The 27,002-nt window shown below is 34.6% G+C and overlaps 1 protein-coding gene across 1 annotated transcript in view; it reads left to right on the top strand.

Moving 5' to 3' along the window:
* The window catches only part of LOC144964390 (uncharacterized), a 38,554-nt gene that overhangs the window by 474 nt on the left and 11,078 nt on the right, over window positions 1-27,002 (top strand). Inside the window, exons 2-12 of the mRNA XM_078898575.1 lie at window positions 500-1,368; window positions 2,227-2,598; window positions 5,687-5,769; window positions 6,275-6,511; window positions 7,485-7,739; window positions 10,743-10,800; window positions 14,207-14,224; window positions 15,515-15,690; window positions 18,679-19,621; window positions 23,397-23,518; window positions 24,705-24,867. Coding sequence (XP_078754701.1) covers window positions 582-1,368; window positions 2,227-2,598; window positions 5,687-5,769; window positions 6,275-6,511; window positions 7,485-7,739; window positions 10,743-10,800; window positions 14,207-14,224; window positions 15,515-15,690; window positions 18,679-19,621; window positions 23,397-23,518; window positions 24,705-24,867 — 3,214 coding nt within the window. The 5' untranslated portion in view covers window positions 500-581. The remainder of the gene's footprint in view (window positions 1-499; window positions 1,369-2,226; window positions 2,599-5,686; window positions 5,770-6,274; window positions 6,512-7,484; window positions 7,740-10,742; window positions 10,801-14,206; window positions 14,225-15,514; window positions 15,691-18,678; window positions 19,622-23,396; window positions 23,519-24,704; window positions 24,868-27,002) is intronic.

The raw sequence follows: 27,002 nt of genomic DNA on the forward strand, positions 1-27,002 counted from the left end.
ATTGTTGTTTATGATCATGTGTGTTTCTACTTCCTGTGATTTTTTTGGTGTCGAGATTATCAATAACTATTACACTTCCCGTAGATTGCCATAGTGGCCTGAAACAGTTCTTTAGAAGTCAACAATAATTTTATTTTATTTATATAAATTTACTGCTCCTTTAACATTGAAGCCGAGCACTTTTATTTCGTGGTTTTTATTTTATATATATATAAATCTTTTTATGAAAGAAAATTGCATGGATTTATTTTTTTCGTCGAATGCCGGACAGAATAATTTTCATTTTTATTTGAGCAGCTCTGCAATTCAGGAATAGTTTATTAGTTTACAGTTTGAGAGGTTTTATATTTTGTCTACAATCTCAAAGTAACATTTAACATTTGTTTTACAAATAAAGATTCACCAAAGAGCCCAAAAATAATTGAAAGTTACAGACAAAAATAATATTTTTCTTTTTTAAATAATGAAGATTGACTAATTATTTTGTTTTTATTGGCAGAAAGGAGAATTCAAAAATTTCATGACTAAGGTGATGACCCAAGTGGATGCTTTTTCTTTGCTAGAGGCAACTGTGAAGAGAGATGATCAGGAGGCTTTCCTGGAAACTTCAATTCAAAAATACTGATTTCCGGCTTATTGAAATCAATAATGACTGGTTTTTGTTAAAACTGAGCTATGACCGTAGTCATGAAATTACCAAAGAAGTTGAACATTTTTTGTTTTCTCCTCGATCAGTGGAAAAAGAAGAAAGCTCTCACTCTAAAGTGGAAGGCAGTGATGATGAAGACGAGGTGTTTGAAGATGCCAAGGACAATGTTGATGAAAATATTGGCAAAAATCAACTTGCTAAACAAAAAAGAGACAGCTGGGGGAATGCTCAAGGAGTACAGCGTTTTGACCTTTCTCGCACCCAAGCTCATTTCCTTGAATTCTCCACGCTTTCTGAAATGAAAAAAAAACTTAACTTAAGGGAGGTCTTGGACATTAAAATTGAGGGTAAAATGTTGTACATTACCCATAGCAGCTCGGTCAACTTCTCAGAGATGTTCTACGCTGTTCAAATATATCTCCAGCAAATAAAATCGGAGACTATCAACCTCACTTTCCCAGCTTTGGAAGAGTTTTATCATTCAGGTAACGGCTTGAGATTATTTTCAAGTATTGGAAAGAAACATTCTTGTGTAATTTGGATACCAGATGATTCTCATTCAGACAATGGTCAGTCTAGTGGCAATCAAGAGGAAGTCGTATTCAAAGTCACTGTGCTTGAAACCACCACAATCAATAATGTACACTTTCATGTTGCTCAAGGTGATGGCCGGAATGTCCAAAAGGACGGATCCTTGCACATTAGTCTGGCAGACCCAGGTTAGTACTTCTTGTTTTACTGTTAGTAAAAATATTAGTATAAGTATCACCTGGTGTTGTCATTAAAAGATCTCAAAAAAGTAATAAACAAACCTGAATATAGCAGCTTCAAAAAAGAACAAAATACCAAAACACGGAACGTTTCGGGCTCAAAACCCTTCTTCATCCAACAACAAAAAAACAAGAAAGACATAAAAACATAAAATCTTGGAAATATTTTTCTACAAATCTACAAATTATCTCTGTCTATCTGGAATTTAGTAATGTATTTATGTCTTAATGTTATTTGTTGTCGGCTGAAGAAGATTTTTGAGCCCAAAACGTTCCGTGTTTGGTATTTTGTTCTTTTTTTTGTTAAGCTGTTATATTCATTTTTGTTTATTACTTTTTAAGTCCACAGTAGCAGCCTAGTGTCATAGTTGATCTCTCTTTTTTTACGTTTCACAGTAAGACGAATGGATGTACGTTGTATAGATATTTGGATGGTGGGAAGAGAGAGAGAGAGAAAAGAGAAAGAGAGAGAGAGGAAGGAAGGAGGGGGAGAGAGAAATTTGCTTTGGCATTTCCCCCATATATTGGATTATAAGAAAGAATGGATAATGATGTTGACGTTAGATTTAGAGGAAAGCAATTCTCCTTTGTCATTTGGCCACCAAGAATGAAACACTAAAAAAGAATGACAGATGACTGGTCTCTCATTCGTCTTTAGTTGATCATTCATTGTGTTCGGTTGACAAAGGGGAAACCCAAAACATCCACATCCTGTGTCTTCATAAATTTGATTGAAGCTTTCTTTCCATTTTATTATTTTTTGTTTATTTAAAGTTAATAAAATTTTAATGATTTTGTGCATTGCAGTATCCCATTGTGATGGAAATATTACTGCTGCCAAACAAGCATCCGTTTTTTTACCACCTCAAAGACCACGAAACAGCACAGAAATGTTGAATGACCGCATTGAGACCAGTTTACGTCAGTTGATGCTTTTTGGCTTACAATGCCTCTCCATTTCCATCAATTCCCAATGTTCAAAAGTATATCCCAGTGATATGCTAGCTCGTGCAATCATTCAACAGGTATTGAAGGTGTTTCAGCTCAGCAATGAACAATTGAGATTTTTCTATGCGAGCAAAATCGCTTCCATTATTAAAGGCCTTCCAATACACCCTGAAAGGACGACTGTGATGAATTGTCCAGATGATTACTTATGGAGGCTATCCTCAAATAAAGGTATAGAAAATACACGAGTTTTCTCATGACAAGTCGCACAACGACGTCGCATTATTTTATTGAATAACTTAATAATGGTATCATGAAATGTAAAAACACAATTTGTTATTTTTTTCTCAAGATAGAATAAATCTGTTCTTTTAAAAAAAAGGGTCAGGAGTCAAATCGCTCTGTACGGTCCATGTTAAATTTTTGCCAATGCGCGCAGAATTTCTGGTGAATATAAATATTATATAACTAATTTTTACAGTTTGATAGAAGAGTAATTTGCAAACCTTTTATTTAATTTAAGGTAATTCTATCACTCGTTCTATTGATTATTTAGAAAATATGCTGGAGCAAAATGATCCGCCCTTTGATTTTTTATAGATTATAAATCATTTTATTTTTGATGTCCATTATTAAGAAATAGTTTGTCAACAGACTTTCATTTACTTGGGCGATTTGACCTTATTAAATTTCCAGACGTATTGTCTCTATTTTATTTTATTTCTACGACAGTATAAAAATTTAATTGATATCTGCCAGTACTTAATTCTTCTAATTTCGTGATTTGGCCACGTCAAAATCCATCCATGTTTTGTTTTTTTACTTTTCAAGTTAAATTTACATTTAAGATGGGTGACCAGATTCATTGACATGCATGTACAGTCTTTATTACCGATTTTAATTAATGATGGCTCAAAAGATTCCTCTCGATCTATGTTAATTTCCACAGTAGTTTTATAAAAATAGATAAACGACTGTTTGTTAGAGCTGCCAACCTACCGCAAAAAATGCGGAATTGTATGCATTTTCAGCGATTGTACGCTTGTACGCATTTCCCCCAAGATTATACCCATTTTCAGTGTACGGAGTCACTTCAGTTTTCTTTAGTTTTAATAGCCTGGATGCTCGTATCGCTGTTATCTTAAGCTTGCTGGATCGTATTTTCTACTAATTATGATCTTCATGTTGGGAGGTAGAATTCTGAAAGATTGGATTATAGTCTTGGGAACATCATGTTGCTGCAATTGAGCTTGTGCTGTGTGGCTTTATATAAGTATACCTTCCTCTTACTTTCACAATGGTTAGTTTCCGTCGATTTCAGGATTGTACCCATTTTTATGAAATCTCCCCCATTTTGAGGTTGCATTGTACACATTCTAATCAGATGGTGTTGGCAGCTCTGCTGTTTGTAACAGCCTTTATTTCGCACATATACTGCAGGTTATCAACTAGTATGTAAAAAGAAAAGAAAAAAGGAATAAGTCCCCTTGTTCATTCTCATTCGCATAGTCCAGTCCTTGGAAAGGGCTTTTAAGTTAAGATATATTTTATTCATCCTTATATATTGGAAATTATTATTCTGTATCACGACACAATTTAATAATCGAAGTGGCAATTCGGACTCGAGTCTGAATAGTCTCCCGTGGCTATTCGGACTCCAATGTGCATGCATACACAATGTGGGCAGTAGGCAGAGGGTGGAACTGATAAAGAAATAGAAAAAGAGTTCAGAAGAAATTCTGTTTTGCCCATATCACACTGACTCAGCTCACACCCCTACTTTGGATTGTAGAAGTAGAAGATTGTTGTCTGTCTCTCTCACTCACTATCACAATGTTTTTTCTTTGTCCTGATTTTATTTGGACATCGTGTAATGTTGTTGGAAAAGCTTTTAATTTATACCACAGTTACATTGACTGACTTTTGTTACTTTTGAGAGTTTTAACTCTTTTCATTTTAATTTTCACCTTGACCCAATTAATCCATGATTTTGTCTTTCTCGTCAAATTAGCGGATTAGACTACCTGTTGATAGTTACTAAAATCTAATTTGATTTGCATTAATTTTATGTAATTATCAATAATTAAAATATTTTTTAAAAATCAACAACAAAAAACTCTACTGCCACGGGAGACTATTCAGACTGAGTTTCAATAATCTGTTGATTGTGCATGTGCATTGGAATTTGAGTCCGAATAGCCACGGGAGACTATTAGACTCCAATCAAATGTAAAGATTTTAAATAAAAATTGACAAAGAATAATAATAATAATAATAATAATAATAATAATAATAATAATAATATAATAATAATAATAATAATAATAATAATAATAATAATATAATAATAATAATAGATCTTTATTGTCCATAAATATGGCAATTTGTCATGTAGTACACTTGTTATCACGTTAAATGATAACTGTAACATTGAACAGATATTTCACTCCTACTTATTTCTCTCTCTCTCTCTCTCTCTCTCTCTCTCTCTCTCTCTCTCTCTCTCTCTCTCTCTCTCTCTCTCTCTCTCTCTCTCTCTCCCTCTCTCTTCCTCTCTTTCTTTCACATGTGCGATATACACAACATAAACATATTCAATTCGTTTTCAATCAGTTACAATTGTGGCAATTCGACACCAAAAATTATCATCATTATCAATTGGTCAGTTAATCTAACATTAAATAAATTAATCAGTTAATCAGTCAACTATCAATGAATATTAAATGTCTTAAAAAGTACAGTGGAGCAACAACCAGGTATATGGTGACTATGCATCAATAATACTATGTTAGAATTCTTGCATTCGGATGTTTTCGATATAAATGAAAATAATAATAAATCTAATGAGGATGAAAATAGTTAAGAATCCGGTCAAGGTTAAATGATGTTATAATTAAAGAAGAGAAGGATAATACATTTAAAAATCGTGACATTCCGATTGTGTAAATATTTCATCTGAGGAATGAATAAAATATGTTGCACGATCATATTATTTTGGTTATAACATTATTCATAGAAATATTTATCATCTATTTTAAAATAAAAGAAAGCGGATGAGAGAGTGGGGAGGAGTTGTATATTATTTCTAAGCAGTAAAATGTCTTAATAAATTTAATTAAAATTATTTATATATCACCTAACAGGCATCATGTCTCATTCTACATGTTAAATGTTGTGATGCTGTTGGTTTGGGACCCCTTGTAAAGCACTTTGAGCACATATATAACTACTCAAGTCAAGTGAAGTTTTTGATATATTTTTCTTTTTAAAATGCATTCTTCTTTTGTTTTTTGTTTTTAAAAATGATCATTTCTTCCAGTTTCATCATCTAGAAATTCTAAACTGGACACGTATCCTGATGACATCAAAATTGAAATCGTTTCATCTCCAGAGGACAAAAATGTAAGATAAGTTGTATACAGTTTTTTAGTGTGTTAATGTGTGTGTTACTGTGTTTTGTTGTGTTGAAAATACTATGGAGATTATTGATTATACATGGAAGTTAATTTATATTGAATCTTTCAGAGAAGGCTCAAGATGGTTTTACAATTAGTAAGATGTTAAAATATATATATAAGTAACAATGTGAAATTGAATGTAAGTTTCAATTTGATCAATGAAAACAGTTAATGTGGATGTTTTGGGTTTCCCCTTTATCAACAAAACAGGATGAATGAAGAACTATAGACGAATGGGATAATATGTGATAATGACGTTTTATTCACCTTAACACTCACACACGCACACACACGCACACATGCATCTGAATTCCCCCCCCCCCCCCCCTCCCCCCCTCCCTCCAACTCTTACACACACACACAAACACACTGGTTTGAATATAAATTTAGCTTTTCTTGTAAATGAAAATATGTATTTCTTCGTATTTTCTTTGCTTCTAATTATGTAGAATGCACTGGTCTGCTATCCAGTTCTATCAGCCTTGGATGGAAATGGCTACTTTTTTAAACATGCAAAGCATCTACTGAAGAGACACTGGAGTCAGGCAGACGTCATCAACGAATTAGAGAGAACCTTCCCTGACGGACTGGCTGTTGGTGAAGTGCATGTCTTCAATAAGTCCCCCCTTCAGAGTGGTGATCTGGCTTTGTATGGATGTCAAGAATGGGGTTACAATGTCAAAATGGTAACGTGATGAAATACTTCCTCATTCCTTACGTCTTCTTTCCTGTTTTGGCTATTGAAATAATGATTGCATTAATGATTGAATCAGTATTGTCAATACAATGATAATGAAATGATGGGGATAAGGATGATAATAAATATGATAACCAATAATAATAATGATAATAATAATAATAATAATAATAATAATAATAGTAGTAATAAAAATAATAATAATAATAATAATAATAACAATAATATTAATAACAATAATAGTAATAACAATAATAATAATGATGATAAATAATAAATAATAATAATAATAATAATAATAATAATAATAATAATAATAATAATAATAATAACAATAACAATAATAATAATAATAATAATAATAGTATTATTAATAATAATAATAATATAATAATAATAATAATAATAATAATAATAATAATAATAATAATAATAATAATAATAATGATAATAATAATAATAATAATAATAATAATAATAATAATAATAATAATAATAATAATAATAATAATATTTGAGCTTTGATTGAATTCATGGTTCTCAAGGAGGATAAATAAATAATTATAATTTTGGGGTTGCATTTTTATATCAATTTGTTTATGTAATTCTTTGTCAGTGTTTGTGATACAAAGCCGCTAGGTGTTGTGGACTGTAAAAAGTAATAACCAATAATGAATATAAAAGCTTTAAAAAAGAACAAAATACCAAACACGGAACATTTCAGGCAAAAAAACCCTTCTTCAGCCAAAAACAAAAAACAATGAAATCATAAATAGACATTACTAAAAAAAAAACAGATTGACGGCAGGAGTTTATTTATGTTTTCATTGTTTTTGTTGTTGGTTTAAGAAGGGTTTTGAGCCCAAAACATTTTGTATTTGATATTTTGCTAATTTTTGAAGCTATTATATTCATTATTTTTCTATATGTGTTTTTTTTTCTGTTGATTTTTTTTCCACTAGGCCATTGAGTGTACTCTGGAGAACTGTATAAATAAAGGCATTGACTATTGTGCCAAGATTGACAAAAAGGACAAACAGGACAGTGCTTTGTCCATTGTTGTTCCTGGCGCAGGAGATCCTTTTTACCCAAAGGACTGGCTTGCATCCAAGTGGTTTCAAACTATGGATGCCATTGTTAAGAAGACTAAAACAGATCATAGAAAAAAGTTTCCAGGCACCATTTATTTTGTAGTTCACAACCATCAGTATAATTCGGTAAGACCCTTTTCTTTGGGTAACGATGAGACTATTTTACAAATACAGCTATCTTCTTTTCTTGTTGTTGTTGTTGTTGTTGTTGTTGTTGTTGTTGTTGTTCTTCTTCTTCTTCTTCTTCTTCTTCTTCTTCTTCTTCTTCTTCTTCTTCTTCTTCTTCTTCTTCTTCTTCTTCTTCTTCTTCTTCTTCTTCTTCTTCTTCTTCTTCTTCAATTTCTGCTCAAAGTGATTTATAAGGTGTTCCTAGCCAACAGCAACACCTAACATGTAGGACAAGACATGATGCCTGTTAGGCGATATTACAATTTTTATCAGACAGAGACCACGCTGTTAACGGCCAGGTACACACATTTTACACCTGAATATGTGAGTGAATATGAGTAAAGAGCCTTTTCAAAGGACTCAACTGTCCGCTACTCGGGACTAGAACCCACGACTTTCTGTCCGAAGGTGACTGTCATACCACTAGACCACACTTTTACACCATGATACACTAACAATCAGGGTGAAGGGGTAAGGGTGGAGGCATCATGTGTCTGAGAGTGTATTGCAAGCGAGGCGTGACTCACAACCAACGGTAGTGACACTCAAGGTCATATCACAATCAGATGGTTTTGTCTCTTTTTGTGGGACTGTATTCATGTTGTGGTTTGTTTGGTGTGTATGCATATCACTCTTGAAGGACGACGAGTGGCAAGGTGTCAAGAAGAATGGGACTATGGGAGTGAGGATGAGAAGATAACATATCTGAGATGATAGCCATGAGGGGGTGGGGATGATTGGGGTAAAGGTGGGGATGTAACCCGTCAATCCAGCCAACAACGGGTCAATCCTTTACAGATGTGCTGTGCTTGCATGGCAATTTGATGATGGAGGTAATTCAACAAAACCTCAGTTTTAATGAACACCATCAACTTCATTGTAATGTTCATTGTTCACTGTACAAGCCCAAAAGAGAAGGCCAACTTATTAATCAATTTGCTTCTTTTTCTAACTTTATCCAAAATTCATAATTACCTGGAAACTAAAAATTCCCTGAGATGAAAAACATCACCATTAACAAAAAAAGGATATTTAAAACTAATTTCAAATTCATTGCCTATTATATTGCTGAGGAAAGTAAGACGTACGTCTACAAAATATTCATAAGTTTAATTAATTTAAATGAAAAATTGGGAATAGTGGCCTAATAGTCGAGGAAGAATGTATTGGCTTCTATCATGTTAAACGACCTGGTGTGATGAAGAAATAGACGTAGAGAGAGAGAGCTGATAATAGAGACAAGCAGAAAATAAACTGATTTCCCTCACTGCCATATCAGACATATAGAAAACCACGGCAGTGTTTGACATCAGTCATGAGTAACGAATATTATAGGCCCAGTTAAGCATTTTCAAATTTCATTGCCTTTGGTGATAGCGAGGGTAGCTGGCAGGGTCTTCCAAAAATCCATTAATTAGAGAAGTGAGAGGGTCTAGTTGTGTGTGTATGTTGCGTTTGTGATTGTGTATATGTGTGTGTGTGTGTCTGATATTATGTTTGTTAACGAGTGTATGTTGGGTTGACCTTGAAGGGATGGGGGGGGGGGTCATTGTTTTGTGGTTGAGTGTCTCATGAAGTTTTAATTTTATCTCTAATGATTGATTGTGGATAATAACATGAGAAATAAGATAATGCTTGGCCAGGATAAACAGACACAGTCTGAGTTCCAACGACTCCCTAACCCAGTTATATTGCTGGGGACTTAGTAGTCACACCTATAACAAAATCGATGGAACAAAGGTGCCCCATGGGAAGGTGTTGTTATGGAAACAGTAATACATGAGAAGCTGGGGACTTAGTCGCACCTATAACAAAATCGATGGAACAAAGGAGCCCCATAGGAAGGTGCTGTTATGGAAACAGTAATACATGAGAAGCTGGGGACTTAGTCGCACCTATAACAAAATCGATGGAACAAAGGAGCCCCATAGGAAGGTGTTGTTATGGACACAGTAATACATGAGAAGCTGGGGACTTAGTCGCACCTATAACAAAATCGATGGAACAAAGGAGCCCCATAGGAAGGTGCTGTTATGGAAACAGTAATACATGAGAAGCTGGGGACTTAGTCGCACCTATAACAAAATCGATGGAACAAAAGAGCCCCATAGGAAGGTGCTGTTATGGAAACAGTAATACAGGAGAAGCTGGGGACTTAGTCCCACCTATAACAAAAATCGATGAAAACAAAGGAGCCCCATGGGAAGGTGTTATCATGGACACAGTAATACACGAGAAGCCTTGAGCAATCATCTCTTTCGACAGGCCAGACACTATTATGGGGTGATAAATAACCTGGAAAGAAGTTGTGGGTGTCGAAATGCACATCACTTTTTTTCCAACAAGCTGGATGTCTGGCTCAGACTTTCCAGCTCCCCAATGGACAACTTAAATGAAAATAAAGAAGGATAAGGAGAAAGAAGAGGATTACTCATCCAAATTTCAACACCCCTATCCCCGATTAAAGGTGAACATAGAACTTTACAACTTCTAAATGCGGCTATGTGGTCTTGTGGTATGACACTTGCTTTCGGATTGGAAGGTCCTGGGTTTGAGTGGAGTCCTTGAAAAAGGCTCTTTACTCATATTCTCTTACCATACTTAGGTACAACTGAGTACCTGGACGTTAACAGTGTTGTCGTTGGAAAAATATTGTGCTATCGTCTAACAGGTGCCATGTCTCGTTCTATATGTTTCGTGTTGCTGTTTGTCAGGGAGCCTTTGTAAAGCGCTTTGAGCACGTTTAGTGGATATTGCCCTATATAAAAGCAAGTTTTTTTGTTTTTTTTTGTTTTTTTTAATGCACTGACTGAGGATGGATTTTAGGTCGTCTTATCTCAAAACCTCTTAATTTGAATATGGAGATTCTATATGTTAATTTCCATTGCTTTCATTTTGCTTCAGTTTCATCTTGCTTTACTTTATTTAAATGATCTTCTATTTTACAATTGCTTTCCACAGCTGTTTGCCGAGTTCTTGAAAAGGCGATCACAAGGAACGTGGACAAAACGTTTTAAAGGTGGAAATGTATATTTATTTTACTGTGTTATATAAGATGAACAAAATTAAAAGGGCCCAAACAATAACTCATTATAACTCTTATTAAACAAATTTTTTGAATGAAATGGATAGAAAGAAATCCGATATTTTACCAGTGCCGGATTAGATTTCACCATTGCGATTATGTAATTGTATTTATGACCAATTTAGTTGAAAAAAATCAATATATTTAAAAAATGTTTTTTCTGCTTTTTTTTTTCCTCAAACGTCTGTATAACAACCTCCTTCAAATTAATTCATAACAAGAATGGGGCAGCGTGGCTCAGCGGTACAGTCTTTGCTTCGTACCCGGAAGGTGCCGAGTTCGATCACCTGCTGCTGTGCTGTGTGGCTTGAACAAATCACCTTGCCCTAGCTCACTCAATTTGCGGCGCTGCACTGCGGCTGACCCTGGGTTATTCCAGTCTTGTCTTGAAATAGACCCTAGAGACAAATTCCCCCTATGGGATGAATAAAGGGATTTTTAAAAAAAAAGTATTTTCTTTACCTGCCTAGAATGGTTTTGCCCCAAATTTGACATCAAAATTGTTTCTTTTTTTTTCTTTGAGTGGTTTGCCCCAATTTTGACTCATCACTTCATATCTTTACTTTCCATTGATTGCCCCCAATTTTGACCTCACCTATACTTACTTTCCATTGATTGGCCAGCTTAAACCCTCTAAGATAAAGAACTGAACAAGTGTGCATGAATGTGCCATACAAACCAAGAAAGAAAAAAAACCCTTTAAAAAATCCATCGACCTCGACTGGGGATCGAACCTCAGACCTTCTGATTGCCGGTCAGACGTGCTATCATTACACCACAGAGGCGATAGGAGCCTGATTAAATAAATAACGTAATGCAAAACAAAACAGTGGTGAAATGAAATGTAATAGGGTTGGTTTAAAAAAAAGAAAGCTTAGTGAAATGAGTAATCGAAGGAATAAAATAAAACTGAGATGGAAGATGTTTTTGAAATATTCTCTAAATTTTACAAAGATTTATACGTAGGTCAATGACAAAAGATCATAAAGGAGACAAAACCTAATCAAGCACACCAGTTGAACCATTTAGAAAATTAAATTGAATGAATTTAAATGAAAAGGAACAAAGAATGAGGAAATTGTAATTTAACTAGAAACCTTGGAAGATATGAAATGATCAAACAAATAACAAAATCTATCTAGAATGGAAAGATAAGATATCTAGATCAACTTTATCAATCCAAATTACATTGTGTTCAAAAAGATCTCTCTCTCCTCTCTCTTCCTTCTCTCTCTCTCTCTCTCTCTCTCTCTTCCTCTCCTCTCCTCTCCTCTCTCCTCTCTCTCTCTCTCTCTCTCTCTCTCTCTCTCTCTCTCCTCTCTCTCTCTCTTTCTCTCTCTCTCTCTCTCTCTCTCTCTCTCACTCTCTCTCTTTCTCTCTCTCTCTTTCTCTCTCATTCTCTTTCTCTCTCTCTCTCTATCTCTCTCTCTCTCTATCTATCTATCTATCTATTTCTCTCTCTCTCTTTCTCTCTCTCTCTCTCTCTTTCTCTCTTTCGTTCTCTCTCTCTCTCTCTCTCTCTCTCTCTCTCTCTCTCTCTCTCTCCCACATACACACATACACACAAACACACACACACACACACACTTTCTCTCAGAAATAGAAATAGTAGTGAAAAATGAAGTTAGGGCAGGGATAAGGCAAGCAAAAGTCATCATCTTCATAAACACGGTGATAAGGAAGATGAATAAACGTGAGAGACCCATAATCTATTCTCTGATTTGTAAATTAACAAATGCTATTTTATTAGACTTGTAAGACATTTGACAATATCCAATTGAGAAATTAGGGAGCAGGCACCGGTGTTAGATAAACATTTAGAATTAGTGTGTAGGAAACTGTACCAGAGAAAATAAGAAAGAAAATTACAGTTCACTCTGCTTAATGGAACATCGGCTAATCGCACACTCCGCTTATATGCTACACATTCCCGAAAAACATAATTTTTTTCTATATAATCGCTCCGCTTAATTGCACACCATCTCCACTTAATCTAAACCTTGATTGCAGTGACAGCCAACAGCCATATGAAATCAACGATGCTGTTCCCGTTCCACACAACTTTTCGGCTGAAATATTCGATCAATTCGTTACAAAGGACAACAATATACCCATCAGCGGTGAACTGATATCTCAGGAGCTACTGAGCTCCGTTCAGTCACACAAAAGACAGCGCCTGGATAATGAAAATGAAGTTGAGTCATCGGAATGTAACAAACCACCCCAGACAAACACTGAAAAACTTGACATGGTGGATAAACAACGTCGCTAAATCAAAGATGAACGTTTGACAGATGATCTACATTGACGGGATTGGAGACAAGTTTATAAACAGTTTGCACAGAAAAGAAACCAATCAATGCTTCACGATTATTGTTCTTACAAACAAGAGTGTTCCATTTTTTTGTTGATAAAACAAGAAAAATAAAATTTAAACAAAAAAAAAAAAAAAAATAAAAGCCACAAATAGCCAAAAAATAAATATATAAAATTTAAGAAACAAACATTCTACTGAGGCCATGTCTTGAATATGACGGTCCCAAGCCTGTAGAAAACACAGAATGGAAGGTCCTACATGAATTGCACATGAAAGCTTGGGCTTAGATGCTATTATTAGCTTCTCCGCTTAATCGACACACTAAGCCAAAATCCCGAGGGTGTGTGATTAAGCGGAGTCGACTGTACAAGGATTTTTTTTTTTTTTTTTTTGGTATTTTTCTTTCTTGCTTTGACTGGCACCATTTCATACACAGACTTGTTCAGATCTTTATAAGACATTTTACCCTCATGAGCAAAAGACCATATTTAACCAGTTAACTGACATACTCTGAACGACATGTAATTAAAAATTTGGCCATAAAACTCGTCCTTCAAATATCGATCGATTTAAATGACCTACATCTCGTCAAAAACTCTCAAACCTGGGACTGCCTGAGTATGGCAGTTAACTGGTTAATGTGTTAAAGCTAGTAATTAAAATCATTCAAGATGTATTCATGGCCAGAATTGAATTGAGAACGCTTCATCAGAAAAAAATACCTATGAAAAATGTTGAGACAAATGGAACCAATATCATCGCCATATTTTACACCAGTCCCACAAACCTTGAAAAAGAAAAATCTTAAGAATATCAGAATGATAGTGAATGACCCAATGGACGTATTTATAAGATTTATTATCCTAGTTGATATTATAGAGGATAAGATAAGATAGATAAATAAATATCTAATTTTTAAAAAAAAGGAAACTAACTAAATGACTGAAAATTTTGGAAGTCTCTTATTCCTGAGCTTTAAAAAAAAGTTATACTTTAAAAGATTTTTTTTTAAAACCCCAACAGGTTTGTGGAATCCGACAGGTAAGTTTTTCCTTGAGCTATTTAGTTTTTGCTTATAAAATCAAATTAGCGGCAGCAAAACATATTCATGTGATAATGTAAACAGAACCTTTGTGTGCTTGTTCCTCTTTAAATCATTTCTCTGCTTTGATCTTTAAATAAAATTGAAATCCATTTTAGAAGTGAATATGATATTCTCTCACCCATTAGCAATTTCACTATCTATAAATTGAATTTGCGACCTAATTTGGTGGTCTGACATAAAAAAAATATAACAATCTTGTGGCAAACGTTCCACAAAAACTAATGAATGAATGACCTCCATTTTCTTCCCTCTTGTCAATATTGTACAATAGTGTGTCACCATAGAAAGATTTTACGGCTTTAGCTTATGGAATTTTTATTAGAACATTACAAAGTTGAGAATCAAAATGTTATGACAAAATTGATGATAAAAATTCAGAATTAGGATTATAATTCAAAATTCACATATTTTATCAAAAATATCGCTCTATGGTGACATACTACTTTATCTCCGTGATAATTGTGGAAATTTTCAGACAATTTCATTGAATAGATTCTGAGAAACGTTTGACATGGTATCCCATACCCTTAGAAAAATGACATATCGAGAAAACAACAAAATAGCTTCCCGTTTTTTACACTTTTCTTACTACCTGTACCATTTTCGACTGTGTTTTTCATGCCTTTATAGTCTACTTTGAGAATTTGGACTTCAATTATATTATTTCTAAGATAATAAAATATCATTTTCCACCAAAATCTCAAAATCAATTTTTCGAAGGATTTTCCTAATAATTAAACCCAAACCGCCCCTTAAAAGCAAAGGGACTTGAATTGAACCTGGGTGTAGTGGGGAATTTTTTTTTTGGTACTCGTATTTTCTGACTCCCCCTGTCCACCCAGCAGTAATTTTGGTATCTGAGTTGGTAAGATTCCTCAGAAAGAACTTTGCACTAATGGCCTATCCAAATGGTAGCATTTAATTATTACCATACATTTAAATTTTGAGATGCTGTAAATTGGGCTTGAATCCGGGTTCTCCGTGTGTAATTTCTTTTTTACTTAGCAAGGAAGGTGATCAACATCTTGATCACCAAGTAGACACAATTGTAATGTGCTTGAAATGCAATCGCGGATACCTGATTATTACCAGAATTTGTCTCATTTAAAACTCTATTTTTGCTTACAATTCTCTTTGTTTTGACTAAGATATTTAGAATTATTCTTTTTAACATTGACTGAGATATTCAAAATTATTTTTAGAGCATTACTTGTTTATTATTTCAGGAAAAACTCCAAAGGGCAGCTCTTCAGCAAAAGGGGTGGATTTCACAATCACAACATGTGGGGATCCTGTTCCTAAAAATGTCCGCAAAGATCTACAAGACGAATTAAATAAAATTATGCAACAAAATGAAAAGACGATAGATATTTCCTACATGAAACATTGTGAATTGAAGTCTGTATGTACATCTTTTACTATTTATTCCGTTTTCTCTCTGTTTATTTTATTACATCTATTTGCGCTTCTTCTTCTTCTTCTTCTTCTTCTTCTTCTTCTTCTTCTTCTTCTTCTTCTTCTTCTTCTTCTTCTTCTTCTTCTTCTTCTTCTTCTTCTTCTTCTTCTTCTTCTTCTTCTTCCTTCTTCTTCTTCTTCTTCTTCTTTCTTCTTCTCTTCTTCTTCTTCTTCTTCTTCTTCTTCTTCTTCTTCTTCTTCTTCTTCTTCTTCTTCTTCTTCTTCTTCTTCTTCTTCTTCTTCTTAAAAGTAATAAGTAAAAATTAATTTAACAATTTCAAAAAAGAACAAAATACCAAACATGGAGAAATATTTATGTAACATCTATCTGGATTTTAAATACAGTGCAACCCCTGGATAACGACATTGCCCGGGACCGGAAAATTATGTCGTTATCCAGGGGTGTCGTTATTCCACGGTTTTCAAGATGGCGGAAAAAGTGAGACCCTTGAATACATAACAATGGGATTCACGGACCAGTGTCCGAGAGAAGATACGTTCCAACAACATTAGAATGTGTACAGGCCTGTAAATCTTCTGACTATTGTCGGATTTCTGACAGTACGATTTTGCTCTATAAGTGCTAATATTATTTTTTTAAAATTAATAGTAAAAATAAAATTAGTAACGCCAAAGAACAGAACCAATAAAAAATTAAATTAAAGACTTTTATTTCGTTCCTGGAAAATATCAGATTTTATTCTGTTTCAAATGCCGATTTAAAAAAAAAAATAAAAAAACTTTTTATTTGTCACATCAAAGACAAAACAAAATTAGGCCTTCTATCAGTTAGCTATAATATTATCATGTCACCTACACGCTCCGCTAGACGTGGATGTATTCACTGTCTGGCTGCTGTACCACAGCCAGCGAGAGAGGGTCGTGAAGTTCGCGCGAGTCGTCAAACACACACCTAGTCAGTAAATAATGCACGCACAGAAGTGTGTCAGAGCTTCTCGGACAGGAAGGTTTCTCTCTATTTTGTTACAGACGCACATACATTTCCCCTTGTCTCAATCCTTTTTCCCTATGATTTATTGGTTCCATCTAAAAAAATAATGCGAAAGAATTATTTTTCTTCGAAATATATATTCTTCTTTTAAAGCTCTCACACGACCGCACCACCTCCTCTTCTTCTTCGTCTTCTTCTTCTTCTTCTTCTTCTTCTTCTTCTTCTTCTTCTTCTTCTTCTTCTTCTTCTTCTTCTTCTTCTTCTTCTTCTTCTTCTTCTTCTTCTTCTTCTTCTTCTTCTTCTTCTTCTTCTATAAGAATTAATCCAAATAAACGAAAGAATCAGCATAAACATTAAACACAAACAAACAGGAGCGAAGATAAACAGCTTCCCGTGTCAAGCACTAGATACACATCCTTCAAAAGGGTAGGAATTGTTCTCTTCCTTTCATTTTACAACTAACTCAGACCTGGGCCCTCAAATAATTGGGATTTTTTTTTTGGTACCATAAAATAAGGACCTCATTATAAATAAGTAGGGGAAAGTGACATGATTTGACTAGTCAATTGGCATGCCATATCTGTGTTGTGCTTATTTATTAATCCATATTTTTGTCCTGTTGTGTCTATTTTCGCATGTTCAAAAAGTTACGACAATTTTTTCACCAACCATTTACAGGCCTGTGTGTATTTCTCTTGTTTAAAAAGGGTTTACCAGTTACGCTTTCTCTCTCCAATGTGTATTGTCATTGTCTTGATCATAAACAGTTCTCAAACGCTATTTACCAACTAGAATACATCAAGAAAATCCAGTGCCAATATCAATATGATAATTAAAAAAAAAACTTGAGCTTTTATATAGCGCAATATTCACTAAACGTGCTCAAAGCGCTTTACAAGGGGTCCCTGGCCAACAGCAAAACGTAACATTTAGAGCGGGACATGACGCCTGTTAGGCGATATTACAAATATTTGTTTGGACAAAGACAATGCTGTTAACGGCCAGGTACTCGTTTTACACCTGAGGACGGTGAGAGAATGTGAGTAAAGAGCCCACGACCTTCCGATCCGAAAGCGAGTGTCATACCACTAGACCACATAGCCGCACATAATACTGCATAAGAACACAGATGCACACATCTAGTTTTGATTTTTATTGAAATCCATGTCAAACTGCTGATAATTTTTGAATATCAAAATTTTTATTTAAGTGCGCCAAAATTTACAGGCACTTAACATTAGTAGACCCACTCTTCAGGTAAAAAAACAATCAAACAAAAAAAATACAAAAACAAAAAGAAATAGAACAAAAAAACGACAAAAACCCCCCCAAAAATCTATGTATTAATCACAATGATATAAACTTTGGACTGAAGTTTAGGGGGAAACACTGATTTTTCAAATGTAAATGATAAAGTGAAATATATTTTTGTTTTCTCGGTTATTCCAACATATTCTAAGACCATAAATATCCATAATCACCCCCCCCCCCCCCCCCCCCCACACACCCACCCATTGGACACGACATTGCCTTATATTAATTAACCTCCACTGACCTCAGACAAGTAGCTAACAGGGAAAGTTAACTATCCACTGATAACTTTCTTTTGCTGTGGTTCCGAACGAACTAGACGTCTAACGCTGATTACACACGTCTAACGCTGATTATACCCAGTGTAGTAAACATTGTGTTCTGACTGTTCTTGAGAGGGATTTCCCCATTACCTCCCTTGTCTTCTGTCACTTCTTTACTCACTTCATATCAAGTTGTTATTGACATGCGTGTCCGTTCCACTAACTTTCTCGAAATTTTCCACCATTGATTCTGTATGTAATGTGGAAGGTTAGTGAATATTTATAATTCTCTAAATAAGCACCTTTAAGTGGGTTTATATAAAATAAACAAAATGAAATTTATCAAGCAAACTTAACTCTCACTGCCGTCTTTTAGGCTTTAACATTTTCTTTGATTTTCACTTTGCAGACATTTGAATCCAACAACAAAATCAAATTTTTATACAAGAAAAGAGGCAAGAATTTTATATGGACTTTTTCAAGTTTGTTCAAAGAATCTGTTGACGAATCTTTGAGACAACTTTATCCACCGCTCTTAGCTCAAAGCTCCTCAGTCGATGCCCCTGAAAAAAAAGGGAAAAAAAAAAAGAAAACAGAAAAGGAAATGAAAAACTATACACAGCAAAATTATAACATGCCTAAAGAAATTCAAGGAAATCGGAGAGGGAGTGAGAATCATGACCAGCAGGACAGGTTCGTAAACATTGGTGACAACGGTTTAGAAATATTGAGAGAACAGGAACAATTACAAAATAGAGAAAATGAAGGAAAAGTTACAACTGAAAGCTTGGATGAAGAAGAAATGTTCAACACAAAGGAGACTAATGGCAACAAAAGGCATTTAAAAAATGACGATTGGCATCAACAGAGTAAAGAGAGCAGAGGGAAAGACACATCTGTCAAAACAGTAACTGATGCTGTCATTTCAGAAGAAGCATCTGTCAAATACAAATATGCTAACGTTACAAGTGATGAAACTTCTGCCAAAACTGTAGCTGGTGATGTTACTATGGAAGAAACGTCTGTCAAAACTGTAGATGGTGATGTTAGAGGTGATGAAACGTCTGTCAAAGCCATTGCTGATGATGGTAAAGAGGACTCAAATGACAGGAAAGCACAAAATTTTCTCTCTCCTATTGATGAGTACCAGTGGTTCTACCATGATAGAAATGGTACTTTTGCTGAATTTGGAGACGTTGATTGTATTGAGATTGAAACAGCCTATCGAATGAAAAAGCCACGATGTGATCTTCCAAGTCTGAATTTTAGTATCGACTTTTCCACAATGAAGGCCAGATGTAGAAGGGATCCGTTGAGAGAATTTGATCTAAGCCGATGTGAGGTTTTATCTGGTAAGTTGCTTTTTTTTATCTGGTAAGTTGCTTAAACGCTCTCACAAGTCAGGCAGAGTTGTCGTACCAGTAAGGTTGCATGTTCAAACCCCCATCACCGCCGCAAAATTTTTTTATTCTCTATTGTCTTCTGGCACTTTTCTACTCACTTCATCTCTTGTTGTTACTAACATAAGTGCCTGCTCCACCCACTTTTCTAATTAAAGGTCTGGTGTAATACATAATAATCTTTCCCATCTGCTTTGGCTTTATTGATTGTTCCAGCAGATATGATGTTTGCAGGGATGCTAAAAAAAAGGTGAGCATTTATATAGCGCAATATCCACCAAACATGCTCAAAGCGCTTTACAAAGGGTCCCTGACTAACAGCTACCCGTAACATATAGAACGAGAAATTACATTTTTTTTTCAATCAGAGACAACGCTGTTAGCAGTCAGGCAGTCATTTTACACCTGTGTATGGGGAGAGAATGTGAGTCAAGAGTCTTTTCCAAGGACTCAACAATGCACTGAGCAAGGTTCAAACCCAGGACCTTCCAATCCGAAAGCAAGTGTCATACCACAAGACCACATATCTGCATGATTAGCATGCTATTTATTATTACTTTTATAGAGTTGTTTTGATGAATTGGCACAACTAGAAGTGGAAACTATTTACGGTAAACACACAATTTTAAACTTTAAAAAATTAAGGATCCTTTCAGCAGATTAATATAAAAATGTGACCAATGGAAAAAGGAAAAAATAAACATAATGAAAGAAAAACACACTTAAGTGGCTATTTCATTGCACATTACTCAAACCTACAAGTATTTATGTTCCTCAGAAGTGAAAATGAATGAGATCCAACAAATCATTAATGTATTTTTAGAAATTAACTCTTTATCAGCTACAGGTTTTGTTTAAGCCCCATTAATAATAATGGTAAACATTTATACCGCAAACATAGAACCCTAAATCTACATGCGCTTTTATATAGCGCAATATCCACTTAATGTGCTCAAAGCGCTTTACAAGGGGCCCCTGACACTTAGCATGACTTCTGTTTGCAATATTACAATTTTCTCCTGACAGAGACAACACTGTTTAACAGCCAGGTACTCATTTTACACCTGAGTATGGTGAGAGAATGTGAGTAAAGAGCCTTTTCCAAGGACTCAACTATGTGCCGAGTGACGCTCGAACCCAGGATCTTCCATTCCGAAAGCGAATGTCATACCACAAGACCATCTAGCCGCATAAATGTCCCCTAAATGGAATGAGTGCCCTGAGCACACCACAATAGGCTTTGTTTAATCTACCACATATATAGTAATGATCAAAAGTAACGTTACATTTTTATTTTCTGTCACCCTCTTTAAATACAAAATAAAGTGTTTTATACCAACTGAAAGAGAAATGGTAGAGGATTCATTGCCGTACAGTAAATAATAACTTTTGAAAACTGAAATTCGCCTCTTGTCAGAAATTGAGCTTTTTTTATATAGGTAAACATGCTCAAAGTGCTTTGCAAAGGGTCCCTGACTAACAGCAACACGTAACATGTAGAGCAGGACATGACACCTGTTAGTTAATACTGCAATTTTTTCCGACAGAGACAATGCTGTTAATGGCCAGGTACTCATTTTACACCTGAGTACAGTGAGAGAATGTGAGACTTTAGACAGTTGTGGCATATTCTTGGTTCAAACTTCATATACAAATACATAATATGCTGTGGAGTGGAAATCGGTGTTGAAGCGAGAAGCTATGATGATGATGATGATGAAGTTAACGTTGCATAGGATGTCTGTTGTACTGCCCTAGATCCTGAGCATTGACACTGGTTGCTTTAAGTGGGGCTTTTTCATGCATGTGAAGAATATCTTCATCAGTGTGGGCAATGGTTTACGCATAGCCTCCCTTGACTTGGAAGATTTTTAACTGACCTAATCAAAAATGCTTCTGGTCTATGCGACAGACTGACAATACTCTTCAACAGTCGTAACGTTACTTCCCTCGTAATGACGCATGGTAACTAAGTAACTGGCTCTAAACTATCGGTATAATGGCGGATGCCCTTATGAAATATTTCTCCGACGAGCATAAAAGCGTATCCAGAGGAAAAAAAACATTATAATTATGATCATGTTTTGACTTTTACACATTCTGATCACAAGAGATATGACAATTTCTAGCCAGCATGAAGAATAAACAGTACCAATTTTCTTAGTTTAGAACCAAGATGGCCACCGTTGCTGAGGGACGTGACATCAGACTATTGAATCGAATTGAGATCTGTTAAAAATAGTAGTCACCTTTTTTACACCGTATCCAGCTTCTAAATGTCCAAGCAATCTTGTCCGTTCTTCACAATTCAGTTTTGGCATGGTAATGTTGTGCAGTTGTTAAAAGATCCTGACATAGAAATTTTAGAGGGATTTCTAGATCTTGATGTCAGAGCAAGGTAAAAGTCTGTCAGACAACAACACAACGCTGAATTTGTTGTCAACAAATGTGGAGAAATGTGCAACTTATTTGAACCTGCTACAGTGAATGCACTAATTTGTATCCAGCTCTATTTTTGCCAAATAGAGATCATTAAATGATTACTGTCAAACCACAACATATAATATATGATTATATTTGGTACCATTGTAAGCAGAATTTAATTTTCTGTAACCGGATAGATGATTTAATTTCCTTTAATGCATATGTCATGCCATGGAGAGAGAGCATATCAAAATTGTAATGTTACTTTTGATCATTTATATATATATATATATATATATATATATATATATATATATATATATATATATATATATATATATATATATATATATATATATATATCGATGGCCCGTTGATCAAACCTCTGAAGTAGCCTCTTTGCGATACTATACTTCAGAGGTTTGATCAACGGGCCATCGATATATACCGAAGTGGCCAAGGTGTTAAGGCATTGCACTCTAACCTGGAAGGTACCGGGTTTGAGCCCCGCTTCAGGCACTTTCATTATTTTCCTTGGGCAAGATTATCAACCCTTAATTTGCTCACACTGGACAACATGGGTGATTTCTTTTGACATCAGTCATCCTGTTTGATGGATTATCTATATTCCTTCATGGAATGCCTAGGCGATGGGATCTTATGGTGCGGTTGCGAAAGGGTGTAATTTTCATTTTTTCATATATATATATATATATATATATATATATATATATATATATATATATAATATAAAATATGTAAGGACACTCACATTTTTCTGTCGATACAATTGTTTCAATGGGTTTCCATATCGTCAGTCGACAATTATCCGTAGTGGACTTTTCCTTTGATTGAGTTCAATGTTGTTTATTTTCGTCCTAATTCTTACTTTCTCTAAGTATGTTATTGGTTGGGTGGTGATTAGTGTTGTTATGTAATGACATGTAGTGTGTTCTCATATATTAGGGAGAAGTGTGAGTAAAAAAAAAAAAAATAGATTTTTGGGGGAAGAAAAAATCATTTGACCTCTTTAGAACATTAAAGCAAAGAGACATCAATTGTTGTTGTCAGAAAAACAAAGTTTGTGACCTTCGCGAGTGGAGAGTTGCAGATTTTATTGGCCAGAGATATTTAAGCAATGTACAGACTCGATAGAGAAGCTGGGTTCTCAAGCCACGATCGTGGCTCTGAGCCATCTACCGGGAAAGCCACAATCGTGGCTCTGAGCTGTGAGAGAATTAAGTTGACTTAATGTTGCTGGAAATTTTGTCGCACTTATATTCATGATTTCTTTTCTTTACAGTAAGGACACATGCACCTCCAGATTACTGGACAAAGGAGGAAAGTATTTCTGTGGTGAAAAAATCTGAAAAGGACCATAAAGAGATTTATGAAGCCATTGACGATGATTTAATCATCCGTAGAGTAAGTTATAGTTGATAGGTGGTAATTATGTATACGCGAGTGAACTTATTTATATATATATATATATATATATATAATTTCATGATTATTTTTGTCATTAATATTTCATTGTACTATGAACTTTGTACATTTATGATTCATTCGATCATGACCAATTTTCAAGTACCAGTATTCCATAATATTATTTTTCGATTTTACATTGCCGTGCGTATATTTTGATACATTTTTCCTGACATTCAAAGTTGTGTAAAATTTTCTGTGAATGATACAATGGAAGCTATATGCGATTCCGTAATTATAAACTGTTGTATAAGGCATTTAAAGGATAATTCCTATTAGCCTTTGGTAAGATACGATAAGATTGTGTAGGCTGCTGTTGGTATGTCTGCCTCCAGAAATGAGTAAGGGAATTATTGCAGGGTCATAATAATCAATTTTAGGGCTTGAAAAGAAAATCTATATGCCCTGCCATAATTCAGAATCAGTGTGCACAAACTGTCGTTCTTCCCCAGTACATACTATTCACACATGGAACAGCTTCCCTGAAAATGTCAGAACAACCAATAACCGGACAATATTCTATATATAGTTATTTAAAACACGACCAATTTAAAACCAACAAATAGATAGTACCATACGTCAAAGCCACCCCACCACACCTAGTTGTGTCAATCTTCATCACATAAAGCTGCAACTATTTTGGATTGGATTGAACTTCATGTTGTTGTGTCTTTTACACGTGTCAATTTTATTTCCTTAACTCACTCAACCCTATCACAGACTATATCCGTAGTTTACCCGGGTTACTTTTACCCCTTGCTTATTTATTACATTTTTCTGAGACAAATTATAGGCGTAGTATCAAAGTTAATGTTTTTAGATTTTGCATGTTAATGGTATTTGAATTAAACTATCTATCTGCCTGCTCATTTTTAATACATTTTTTCCAATTTTGAAAAGTAGCTAAAATATCTAGGATTGAGTGAGTTAATTTTACTCTCCCATTTTATTGGCTCATTTAGGGACTTCTAGATTGTGGTGACCCCTGATATCCATTTTAATTCTTACTTGCTTTTGTTTTGTTTGTTTTTTGTTTTTTTTATATTTTGAATTATTGAACCCATTGGTGTGTTTTATTTGTAATATAATAAAATAATATCCACTTTTATTTTTATTTGCATGTCAGGTTGACCGAATACAAATCAGAGATTTGTTCAACAAATACAAGAGTAAGATGAGCAAGATAAAAGGATACTCCAATGAAAAGGTTATGTGGCAGAGGATCGATGAGAATGCCAAGGAAATCTTGAAGACGACTGGTTGTCAGAAGTCCCTGTTCAGACTCACATGTGAGCTCACTATAGCTTTGGTTTTTTTTTTTTTAAACTTTTTCTTTGTCACTGGTGGAGGCTTTCTGGTCTTGTGGTTTAACACACTTGCCTTTGGATTGGAAGGTCCTTGGTTTGAGTCCTGCTTTTAGAAGCCTGTTTTTGAGTCCTTGGAAAATACTCATATTTTTGACTCACCGTACTCAGTTGTTAAATGAGTACCTGATCGTTAACAGCGTTGTCTCGTCCGAAAAAATTGTAATATTGCCTAAAAGGCATCATGTCTCGTCCTACATGTTAAATGTTGCTGTTGTAACAACTGGCAGAGATAAGGGTTATTTTTCTATTACATTTCGTGTTGCGTTAACTGATAGAAAAAATAAATAAAAATGGATATTTCATTATCCTCATTCAATTGTATATATACACAAATATATATATATATTGTTTTTGTTTCGGCAAAAAAAAATGTGAGTGAACTTATTTATATATATATATATTATGTTGGCATGGTGGACGCCATATCATTGATTTTAGATGAAGGCCAAGGTAATTATCAAGAACAGAATAACAAATTCCATTAGATGACAGAGTGAACTTTATTCTTTGAGACATCTGCTTTTTATTGCAGGAACAGGAAGAAAAAAAAGGGTGATAATAATAATGCTTAATTTTGTCGTTCCCCAAATTCGAGAGTTACATGATAAGTGATTCCTTACACAAAAAGGTCATAATAAGAAAATGAATTTACATTCTAACACCCCCTCTTAAATTCAGTTTCCAAAGCAAGTTAAAAGATAAGTGCTAAAAGAAAATGATACATCGCAAAGCATTTAGGTAATACATTGTAGGTTGTAGGCATTAGAACATTACACCTATGTTTAAACTGAGAAAGAAATGTTTGTACTCAGATCATAGTTAATCAAGTAAGAACTAACAGTCAAGAACAATATATAATTATAATGGTAATGAAGCATAATATATAGGTACATACATATGAAATCAAAAGGTCAACAAAATTGTGTGCCATTATTTTGACTAAGGAGAAAATCATTAAACTAAAAAAATGCAAAGAAAAATCACAAGTTTGATACTTGTACTAATAGTGCATAGCATGATGTGAGTAAGTGATTTAAGACTTTTTAGTACTTCCCTTACTAACCCATCAAGATAGGGATGGACATTTGTAACTTTGTCTTAGAGACTGGCTTTGTGAACATATCTGCCCAATTCTCTTCACTTGGAACATAACAGGTATGAAGTATTCCCTTTTGGATTTCATTCCTCACAAAATGGTATTTTATGTCAATGTGTTTTGTCCTTTTGTGGTGTACAGGATTCTTACCAAAGGCAATAGCACCCTGATTGTCACAATTCAAAAGAAAATGTTCAATGTTAGTGTTCATCATGTCATTGATCAATGCCCTAAGAAATATCCCTTCCTGTGTGGCAGCACACATTGCCATGTATTCCGCTTCACATGTGGATAAGGCAACAGAAGGTTGTTTCCTTGATTTCCAGGAAATAAGGCTACCTTTTTGAGAGATCATAAAGCCATAGCCAGTCACACTTCTGCGGTCAGCAGAATTTCCCCAGTCTGCATCACAATAACCTAACAAATTGGGTGGTGCCCCTGATTTTGTGTATACTAATTTTTTGTCAATTGTTGCCTTTAGGTACCTCAGTGCATGCTTAGCTATTGTCAAATGGTTTTGGGTTGGTTTTGACATGTATTGAGACAATTTGGTAACAATGAAACAAAGGTCAGGTCGAGTAGAAGTCATAATGTAAATTAGACTGCCAACAATTTCCCTATACAGTTTGTCATCCACTGGATTTGAAGGTTCATCACAAAACTTGTTGAGATTCATTTCACAGGGAGTGTGTTTGGGCTTGCAGTCTTGCATGCCAAATTTCTCTAACAGTCTTGCAATATAATGTGATTGGTCCATTGATATTAATTCATCTGAACAAGAGAAATTTATAGCCAAGAAAAAGGAAATTTGACCTAGGTCTTTCATTTGGAAAGATTGACAAAGCTGTGCTTTGATTGCATTCATTGCAGATAGAGAATTTGAAGCTATGATTAAGTCATCTACCCACACAAGGATAATGCTATGTTCATCATTTGAATGTCTCTTATAAAGACAGGGATC

The sequence above is a fragment of the Berghia stephanieae genome, chromosome 2 (assembly GCF_034508935.2).
Source record: "Berghia stephanieae isolate SIO BIC M18660-M18661 chromosome 2, UCSD_Bste_1.3, whole genome shotgun sequence".
In the NCBI taxonomy this organism is placed as follows: domain Eukaryota; kingdom Metazoa; phylum Mollusca; class Gastropoda; order Nudibranchia; family Aeolidiidae; genus Berghia; species Berghia stephanieae.